The following is a 10321-nucleotide window of genomic DNA, read 5'->3' as shown; positions in this document are numbered from 1 at the left end:
TTCTCACCAGCTGCAGGCAAGAACCTGTCTGGATGCTGCAGCACCTTCTGCATGCAGTTTCTCCCTTTTCTCCTCTGTCCCCACCCTCAGGCAGTGTTTTTCCCCTCATGTTCTCCCTGAGGCAGTGGAGTGGCTCTGAGGAGTCTTTGGAGGTGTCTCAGTGTGTGTGGGCATGGAGCAGCTCTGTGGGTGCTGACTGCCCAAAGAGGAAGCTCCTCACTCCACGCGTGATTTTCCCTGGTTGTTGTTTCATTTCTGTGTTTGCACCTCTCCCACCAGTGCAGACACCTTTTCCCAGCAGTGCTGAGTGGGGCATAGGCTGTGATCTGGCAGCAGCATGGCCATACGAGGGCAGGTGCTGGCTTTCTTGCTGGTCCTCCTGCCTCAGCTGGGGAAACATAGAGAGTCTGCAGGAGCAGGAGCAGTTTCAGGAAATACTGAGGGAGAAAAAAGGGAAGAAGGTAAGCACTGGTTGCTCCTTTCTCTTCAAAAGAAGCTTTTGCTGTTCCTCTCCCTGCAAGCTGGTTCTGCATCTTTCCCTCTTTTGACTGATGGCAACGTGTTGGAGAGGGCTGAAGATGGTGTCCACCAATCCCGAGGCTCTCAGACATCATTGGGTTGTGTCAGATTGAATCTGCATTAGGAGATGAAGGACAGCAAGCCTCAGTGTGCTGGGAATGCCTTGGCACAGCGGGAAGGATGGGGACACCTCCGAGTTCTCTGTTTGGCTCTTTGTATGGAGATGGTGTGCTTTGACTTTTGTGGTGCCCTGGAGTAGCTGCTTGTTGCAGCAGGGCTTGGGGACCCTGAGGTGTGAGACATTATCTCTGCGGAGAAATGGGAGCAGAAGTGGCTTGCCAAGTTGTCCTGTGGGTTGTGAATCACGTTGCCCATCTCTGGTGTTTGGAAGGAAGTGCTGACTTTTTAGCGATGGGCAGAGGGACAAAGTTTCCTATCTGGGCAGCATATGTGGCTCCAAAGAATAGGGTGGTGATCACTGTCCTTTACAGTACACTGCAGGACACAAGAGTGCAATGATGGTATGAAACCCACTACAAGAGAAGTGAGGTTGGGAAGAGGTGCTGCACTAGAGAACTGTGGGCATGAAGCAGGCTCCCCAGGGCAGTGGACAAGGCCCTAAGCTGCTGGGGCTCAAGAAGTGTTGGGACACCACTGTCACTGACTGGAACTGGATGATCCTATTGGTCCCTTCAGACTTAGGATAATTTTTGATTCTATGAAAGTGAGACTTGATAGAGAATGCTTGCAAGTCTGCAGAGGTGAATGGGAATCTGTGTAAGGGGGCTGCTTCCTCTTGTTTCCTGCTAATCTTTCTCTAAGCTTCCTCTCCTGCCAGCTAAATAAGCCCAATTATCTCAACCTCAACTTTCCTGTCCAGCACACCAGTTCTGTTCATCTTTTGGGACTCAGACAACTTGGACATGGCTGGGAGGGGACAGTGATCACCATGGTGTTACCCTTTTTGGCTTGTCTCCTGGTCCTGATTCACAGGCTCCAACCAGACCCTTGTCTCTTGCCCGTTCTCTAGGGGATCTCTGGATAAACAAATGGGCTCCAAACACCCACAGGACATAGCCTTGCTGGGGTGATGTCCTTGGAGCTGCAGACATGTCATAAGTCGGTTCCCAGTGTGCTAACATCTGCCTCCACTCTGCTAGCATCCCAGCACAGTGCTTTCATGGGTTCAGAGAAGAGGTGGCACAAAGCTCTCCTCCTTGTCCTCCATTACCAGACAAGCCCCTCGCCTGGAGTAGGACTGTCACACTTTGTCCCCAAAAGGAGAATGCCCCAAATCCCAGTGTGATAAAGGCTCCAGCTTACACCAGCTCTGTGCTGCCCTTCCTGCCCAGGGGAAGGCAGGCTGCGTGAGTACGAGAGGATCCAGGCTCTGGATGTGCTGGGGAAGTGGGAGATGCTGCTGAAGGGCTATGGTGTAGGAAGGCTGATCCACATCATGACCAGAAACTCCATCCCTCACCACTATGTACCAGAGCAGGGAATGCCGTCCCTGTCCCCTGCTTGGGCAACCTCTCTTCTGTTTAATATCTTCCCATGTTTTTGGTGCAGAGAAATGCATGAAGCCACAGTTGGGTCCCAGGATTCACTTTGTCCCAGACCAGGAATTCTACGATGTCAATACAAGTTTGATGTTGACATGCCCTAATGGGTACTGGCCTTCTGCCATGGAGATCATTTGTGTGAAGCCAAGACCACACGAAGGCCTCCCAGCTCCTCAGAACATCTGGTTTATGAAGAACAGCACAGGCTTATGGCCACTGGCAGTGGGATACATGAGATGTGTGGGTGAGTGGGGACCTTCATGAGTGAGGGAAGGTGAGCATGACAGAGGTGTCCTGCATTTCTGCTGGCCCCGCTATGTAGGCACACGTGGATATTGTCTCTCCCTCTGGAGCAGCTGAGCAGGGTTACGGTGCCAGGAGCCTGAGCAGCAGCATGGCTCTGCCCTTGTCTCTTGCTGGTGGAAACAGTTGTCACTGAAAGCACTGGAGGGACGTGTCCCTGCTTCCTCCAATTTCTGGGCTATTGTGCCCATGGACAGCTCACCACCTCCCACCATAAGTGAAACTTCTTTCACCTTTGCCAGAAACTTGTCAAAGGCCCCAGTGGGACCCAAGACTCCATCTGGCACCAGACCAGGAGGAGTACAAAAAGAATGAAGAAGTGAAGCTGCGCTGCCCTGAGGGTTTACAGCCATCCTACACACACATCAGATGTTCAAGAGAAGAGCAGACCATCAACCGTGGGAAACCTGTAAACGGGGGATTATGGCTGGGAAGGGATAGCAGCGATGCCTGGACCCATATTCGGTCCAGTGTGAAGTGTGTAGGTAAGGGAGGCAACAGAAGCTGTCCTGGGAGTCCCGCGCTGTCCTTCCTGCCCGTAGGAAGGCAGGCTGTGTGAGCACGAGAGGTTTCAGACTCTCTGTGTATTGGGGAAGTGGGAGGTGCTGCCAAAGGGCTGTGGTGTAGGAAGGCTGATCCGTATCATGCCTCCATCGCTCACCACTGTGTATCAGAGCAGGGAACATCTTCCCTCTCCCCTGCCCTGTCCTGCACAGACAGCCTCTGTTCTGCTAATGCTTTTCCATCTGGTTGCTGCAGGGAAATGTCAGAAGCCCCAGTGGGACCCCAGGATTCTCTTTGTCCCAGACAAGGGGTCCTACGATCTCAACGAGACAGTGATTTTGACATGCCCAGTAGGGTACTGGTTGTCCCACACAGAGGTTTCCTGCATGAAACAAAACCCTAGACAAGGCTCCACAGCTTCTCAGAGCATCTGGCATGAGAAGAACGGCAGAGGACGCTGGCAGCCTGTAGAGAAGAACATGATCTGTGTGGGTGAGTGAAGCTGCCAATCTCAGTCTGCTCACTCCAGCAAGGGAAATGGTGCCAGATGCAGTGTGCAGCCTCAACACCGTGGGTTCTGGGTGGTCAGGGAATGCCGTGGGTGTGCACTACAGAGAAAAGAGCTGCTAATGCAGCCCAGGGTTGTGTCTGTCCTCCTAGCAGTTACCAGATCAGCTGCTAGCCCCCTAGTGTTGAAAGCAGAGGGATCACAAACTTGCCAATTAGTTTTTGCCATTCCCATCCCCAGGCCTGAATCACTGCAGCACCATGCCCTTAGAGTGGTCCAGGCCACAAGAAATGTGCACTCATTGCCTAAGTACTGTGTGAAAGAAAGCAGGATGGCACTGGCCACAAAGTCCTGGGTAAATGCCAGCAAAAGTGGGACTAATAGAGATCTGCTGCAGGTTGGGAGGGGATAGGAAGAAAGTGACTCTTCTGCATGCTTCCTTCATAGAGGTCTTCCAGGTTGTCCCTGGGTCCCTAGTGGTTTCCAGCACCAGCATCAAACTGAACTGGACCTGCAGATTCCCTGATGCCTGCCAGCACATGCAGGCCACATGCCGGCTGGCAGGGCCTTCCTCACCTCCTTGTAAGGCTGAGAAAGTCACGGAACAGGAGATTCTACATGGTCAGAAAGGAACATTCGCCTGTCCTCCTTTGCAGCCCTTCACTGTTTACAGCATCACTATTTCAGTGCCACCCAGCACAATCCTGTTCACACAACACCTTAGGACAAAAGCAACGGGTAACTGCCCTCCTATATGTAATGTAAAGTTTGCTCTTCACCCCAAATCCCCACTTGTGACTTCATCTTCCTGTGCTTCCAGTGCCGCAGAAGCCAGAGCAGCTGCAGCTGGATGCCAGCACAGGGACTCTCAGGTGGAAGGCGCTGCCCTCCTGTAGAGGGGAGATCATTGGGTACCAGGTACCGGAGTAGAGCCTTCTGTACCCAGGCAGCAGAGCAGCAGCTGCTCTATGCAGAGCTGCCCTGGGCTTGAGCAGGAGATGGGTACTGCTCCCCTCAGCACCTCTCCTCCCTCTAGTTGAACTTCACTGCCAGGAGAGCGCACGATGGCACCTTCCTGAACTTCCAGCAGGTAACAGTGAACCACTCTGTTACCCAGTACACGCCGCCTCCCCAGAGCCCAGGCAGCAAATACACAGTGACGGTCCAGGGCCTGACGGCAGCTGGTGCTGGGGATGCATCCAGCCTGGAGTTCCAAGCCTACATCTCAGGTAATGGCTTCTGTGCCATGCGTCGGCCCGGTGGGGTCATGGGGCAAGCATGAGGTACGAGCAGGTCCTGAGTCGCTGTGTGCCCATCCTGTCCTTCTCTAACTGGGCAAGGAATCATAGAATCATAATAAAGTTTGGGTCGGAAGGGATCTTTAAGATCATTTAGTTCCAATCACCTGCAGCAGGGAGGGACACCTCTCTCCAGAGCAGGTTGCTCATGGCCCCATCCAGCCTGGCCTTCTGTGCCTCCGGGGGAAGGCATACAAGCTCACTGGGTGGACACATCCAGTGTCTCACCTCCCTCACAGTAAAAAATTTCTTCCTAGTATCTAGTCTAAATATGTAGTCTACTCTCTTCCAGTTTAAGACCACTTCCTCTCATCCTATCACTACATGCCCTAATAAAAAGTCCATCTCCAGTTTCCCCATAGGCCCCTTGAGGTACTGGAAAGCTGCTATAAGGTCCCCCTGGAGCCTTCTCTTCTCCAGGCCATACAGCCCCAGCTCTCTCAGCCTGTCCCATAGTGGAAATGCTCCAGCCCTCTGATCATCTTTGTGGCCTTCCATTGGACCTGCTCCAACAACTCCACATCCTTCTTGTGTTGGGGCTACAGAGCTGGACACTGTGCTCCAGCTGTGGTCTCATGGGAGCAGAGTAAAAGGGCAGAATCACCTTCCTTGCCCCGCTGGTCATGCTTCTCTTGATGCAGCCCAGGATAGGGTTGGCTTTCTGGGTGGCCAGCATGTGCTGCTGGCTCATGTTGAGCAGAAGCATGGCTGCAGCCCTTGGGGCTGTGAATCCTCTCACAAGCCAGGCTGCACTGTGCAGTTTATGGAAATGGAACTCTTCCTCATAATCCAAAGCCTCCCTGCTTCTTCTCTGCCCATTAGAGCTGAAGGCAGCACATGTTGTGACTTGCTGTCTGTCCCCAGAGAGCTGTGGATACTGGACAAACACACCTGCACGTGTGCGCACACTTGGTGCCAAGGCCTGGGCACTCATCCCAGGCTGTGACACCCACTGCTGGCTGTGTGTTAGTTTCAGGGCAGTTTCTGGGCTCCTGGCCATGGACAGCGGTGACAGTGGTGGTTGTGCTCTCAGTGATGGTCACTCTCTCTGTGGTGATCGTGTGGTTCGTGCTGTCCAGGTGAGTAGTCGTGGGACTTGGAGCTGCTGTTCTGCCTCTCCGGCCACACTCTGGTACTGGGGTGGCTGGTGACAAAGAGGGCTTCCTGCTCTGCTCCCACTGCTTTCAAGCAACAGGGATGGTGCTGGCTGGTTGGTGCCACCATGGTTCAGCTGTAGGGCTGCTAATGGGGTCATCAGAGCGTCATCCTCAGGATTGGGGCAGGGAGTGTGTGTGCTGGAAGACCCCATCCCCTGTGGCCACTGGTGCCAGCCAGTGGGGGAGAGGCTGGGGCACAGAGCATGCAGAGCGCTTCTTCCACTGCCACTGGGTTCAGCAGGGCTCTGGGCCATGTCAGCCTCTTCCCAAATTCAGACCATCCCTTTGTCTTCCCAGGAGAAGGAAGGCTGTGCCCACCAAAGCTGAGGAGGACCATTATGTAGGTAGGGGTCCAGCACAGGGACAACTGCGGGGTTGGAGTGGTGGGTGGGGAGAGAGCAGATCAATGCCCGAGCTGCTGTCCAAATCTGCCTCTCTCCTTCCACACATCCTCCTGCTCTTTCTGTCCCTGCAGAGCTGCAGCCATATGAAAACTCAGATATTTACTCTGTGATCAAGGGGAGATCTCTGTCAGAAGAAGAGGCAGGTAGGAGGTGGGATGCTGTTCCTGTATTCCCTGAGACAACAGGGGCAGGTATTGCCCGGTGCCCCAGCCTGTACCAGAGCTGCCAGACTCCCTGCACTGCCCAGGGCTTGCAGGAGGCTCTAAACAGGTGCTATTGGTGTCCGCAGGTGCAGGTGGTCAGGACAGAGAGCCAACATCCCTACATCTGCCCATCCTGGAGTCCTCAGGAGACTCACCAAGCAGTGTGAGAGTGGAGAAGATGGGGAGAACATCCCTGGGTCAGTGGTGACGACACGTCCTGCTGCTTCTTCTTGAGTCTTGGTCCTGCACAGCTGGAAGTGGAACTGCATGTATCTTTGCTGCATTATTGCTCCCACTCATGTTTTCAGTAAGCTCCTGCATCCTGCACCACAGAGCAGGAGCAGCCCAAGGCCTGGGATGAGCTGTTCATGCTGGCCAAGGTCAGCACTGCCCAGCCCTGACACAGGGCTTCCCAGCCCCTCTCCACCTTCTGCACCAGCACCCATCAAGCTCCAGAATTCTGCTAGAGTTCGGCCCAAGTGCGCTGCCCTCACAGCTGTGCTGCTTTGTCTCAAGAGCCAATAAAATGTTTTGGTTTTCAGAGGGCTGCCTGCTCCTTACTGCATCTATGTGGTTGGGGTTCTTTCCTACTGGGTGTGAAAGTTCTTCTCTTCATGGGAGGTTGGGGCTTGTGCAGTCCCAGCAGTTCTGAGGAAGAATCCCGAGAAGCCCTGTGCCCCCAGCACAGTGATGGGGGTGCTGTTCCTCCTTCCTTCACGAGAATACCATCAAATGGCATACGTGTGATCTCACAGGAGCAGAGTAAAGGGGCAGCATCACCTCTCTTGTCCTGCTGGTCATGCTTCTCTTTATGTGACCCAGGGTGTAGTTGGTCAGGTCTGCTGGCAGGACTCGGGAGGAAGGAGAGGAGAGCTGCAAGGAGTCACTCAAGGTCTCACACAGTCCATGGCCCTTAAATGGACACAATCAATACACAGCATATCATCCCCATTCCAGCTTCTGGTCCCCTCTTTTCTCTCATAGAATCATAGAATCATAGAGTTACTCAAGTTGGAAGGGACCTCAAGGATCATCAAGTCCAACTGCAGCCTAACAATAGTACCCTAACTCTAACAACCCTCTGCTAAATCATATCTCTGAGCACCACATCCAAACAGCTCTTAAACACATCCAGGGACGGTGACTCAACCACCTCCCTGGGGAGCCTATTCCAATGTTTAACCACCCTTTCTGTAAAGAAGTGTTTCCTAATGTCCAACCTAAACCTCCCCTGGCGCAACTTGAGGCCATTTCCCCTTGTCCTGTCACCTGTCACCAGTGAGAAGAGACCTATCCCACTCTCACTGTAAGCACCTTTCAGGTACTGGAAGAGAGCAATAAGGTCTCCCCTCAGCCGCCTTTTCCCCAGACTAAACAGCCCCAGCTCCCTCAGCCTCTCCTCACAGGGCTGATTTTCCAAGCCCTTCACTAGCCTCATTGCCCTTCTCTGGACCTGCTCCAGTACCTCGAAGTCCTTTCTGTACAGAGGTGCCCAAAACTGAACACAGTACTCGAGGTGAGGCCTCACCAATGCCGAGTACAGGGGCAGGATGACTTCCCTCGTCCTGCTCACCACCGTTCCTGATACAAGCCAGGATGCCATTGGCTTTCTTGGCCACCAGGGCACACTGCTGGCTCATGTTCAGCCGACTGTCCATCAGAACACCAAGGTCCCTTTCCATCAGACAGCTTTCCAGCCACACCTCCCCAAGCCTGTAGGGTTGCCTGGGGTTGTTGTGACCAAAATGCAGGACCCGACACTTGGCCCTGTTGAAACTCATGCCATTAATCTTGGCCCATCGATCCAGTCTGTCCAGGTCCCTCTGCAGTGCCCTTCTTCCCTCTGGCAGATCAACGCTCCCTCCCAGCTTGGTGTCGTCTGCAAACTTACTGAGGGTGGGTGCACTCAATCCCCTCATCAAGATCATCAATGAAGATGTTAAACAGAAGCGGCCCCAGTACTGAGCCTTGGGGGACACCGCTCGTGACCGGCCGCCAACTTGATCCAACACATTGACCACGACTCTTTGGGCCCAGCCATCCAGCCAGTGCTTCACCCAGCAGGGCGTACACCAAAGGCCTTACTGAAGTCCAGGTAGACCACATCGACAGCCTGACCCTCATCCACTAAGCGGGTCACTTTGTCATAGAATGAAATCAGGTTTGTCAGACAGGATCTACCATTCGTAAACCCGTGCTGACTGGGCCTGATCCCCTGGCTGACCTTTAATTGGTCCGTGATGGTTCCCGAGATTATTCGTTCCATAACCTTCCCGGGCACCGAGGTGAGACTGATAGGCCTGTAGCTACCAGGATTATCTTTCCGGCCCTTTTTGAAGATGGGCGTCACATTCCGGGACATCCCCGGTTAGACAGGACTGCTGAAAAATGATGGACAGTGGCTTGGCAATCACATCTGCCAACTCCCTCAGCACTCCAGGGTGCAGTCCATCTGGTCCCATGGACTTGTAAGCATCCAGCTTTCGCAGCAGGTCCAAAACTATCTTGTCATGGATCATGAAGGGCTTATTCTGTTCCCATCCCTACCCACCAGCGCAGGGGGCTGTGTTCCCAGGGAGTAACAAGTCTTACTATTAAAGACTGAGGCAAAGAAGGCATTAAGTACCTCAGCCTTATCCCTGTCCTTTGTGACCAGGTTGCCCTCGACATCCAGCAAGGGATAGAGATTCTCCCTAGCCTTCCTTTTGCTATTAATGTGTTTATAAAAGCATTTACTGTTTTCCTATACCTTAGTGGCCAAGCTCAGTTCTAACTGCGCTTTGGCTTTTCTAATTTTCTCCCTGCACAGCTTCACTACATACCTGTAATCCTCATAAGTAGCTTGCCCACTCTTCCAGAAACCACAAACTTTCCTTTTGTTCTTGAGTTCCAGCCAAAGGTCTCTGTTCAGCCAGCCCAGCCTCCTTGCCCGTCGGCTCGTCTTCCGTGACATGGGGATGGTCAGGTTCTGCACCTTTAAAACAATTTCCTTAAAATATTCCCAGCCTTCCTGGGCTCCCACGCTCTCCAAAACTACCTCCCAAGGGACCCTCTCAACCATGGTCCTAAAGAGGTTGAAGCCCGCCCTCCGGAAGTCCAAGGTGGCAGTCCTGCTGACTCCCCTTTGTGGTTCAACAAGGATAGAGAAGTCTAGCATCTCATGATCACTTTGCCCCAGACAGCCTCCAACCTTTACATCCCCCACCACACCTTTTCTGTTAACAAACAGCAGGTCCATGATATTGCTTCCCCTCGTCAGCTCCCTCACCAGCTGTGTCAGGAAGTTACCTCCCACACACTTTAGGAACCTCCGGGACTGTTCCCTGCCAGCTGCATTATAGTTCCAGCAGATGTCTGGGAAGTTGAAGTCCCCCACCAGAACAAGGGGGAGTGACCTGGAGACCTCACCCAGCTGTTTATAAAGCATCTCGTCCACCTCTTCATCCTGGGTGGGTGGCCTGTAGCAGACTCCCACAGTAATGTCAGTCTTGTTGGCCTTTGCTTTTATTCTGATCCATATGCTCTCAACCGTACATCAACATTATTAATTTCCACACGTTCATAGTCTTTTTGAACATAGAGAGCTACACCACTGCCTTTCCTACCCGGCCTGTCTCTTTTGAAAGGCCAGTAGCCCTCCTTCACTGTGCTCCAGCTGTGGGAGTTGTTCCACCACGTTTCTGTGATGGCAACTATATAGTGACTTTCCGAACACACAGTGACCTCCAGCTCCTCTTGTTTATTACCCATGCTGCGTGCATTAGTATAAAGACACCTGAGCTTGGTCTCCTTGCGAATGGCAGTAACCCTAGTACCCTCATGACCACACTCCGGTGTTTCCACAGCCACCAACCTCCCACCTG

At 53.1% G+C, this 10321-nt stretch overlaps 1 protein-coding gene across 1 annotated transcript; it reads left to right on the top strand.

The window, feature by feature from the left end:
• The first annotated feature begins 286 nt into the window (after positions 1 to 286).
• Positions 287 to 6999, top strand: LOC146542129 (uncharacterized). Its single transcript, XM_085213489.1, has 11 exons — positions 287 to 461; positions 2089 to 2325; positions 2603 to 2869; positions 3144 to 3380; positions 3844 to 4134; positions 4217 to 4314; positions 4433 to 4625; positions 5671 to 5773; positions 6149 to 6195; positions 6327 to 6398; positions 6545 to 6999. Exons 1-11 carry the CDS (start codon positions 338 to 340, stop codon positions 6664 to 6666), a joined length of 1791 nt encoding a protein of 596 aa, XP_085069615.1. The 5' UTR covers positions 287 to 337; the 3' UTR covers positions 6667 to 6999.
• The last annotated feature ends 3322 nt before the right edge of the window (positions 7000 to 10321 follow it).

The sequence above is a fragment of the Meleagris gallopavo genome, chromosome Z (assembly GCF_905368555.1).
Source record: "Meleagris gallopavo chromosome Z, MGAL_WU_HG_1.1, whole genome shotgun sequence".
Taxonomy (NCBI): Eukaryota; Metazoa; Chordata; class Aves; order Galliformes; family Phasianidae; genus Meleagris; species Meleagris gallopavo.
Note: the sequence above shows the minus strand (reverse complement) of the source record. Positions and strands in the feature narration are given on the sequence as shown.

What these genes read in the sequence shown, in the direction of transcription:
- LOC146542129 (XM_085213489.1), top strand. Translation starts at nt 338, where the DNA reads ATGGCCATACGAGGGCAGGTGCTGGCTTTCTTGCTGGTCCTCCTGCCT. An exon ending in CCTTAGGACAAAAGCAACGG is followed by an intron (nt 4,135 to 4,216) that starts GTAACTGCCCTC and finishes CTGTGCTTCCAG; the next exon opens with TGCCGCAGAAGCCAGAGCAG. An exon ending in TCTGTCAGAAGAAGAGGCAG is followed by an intron (nt 6,399 to 6,544) that starts GTAGGAGGTGGG and finishes TGGTGTCCGCAG; the next exon opens with GTGCAGGTGGTCAGGACAGA.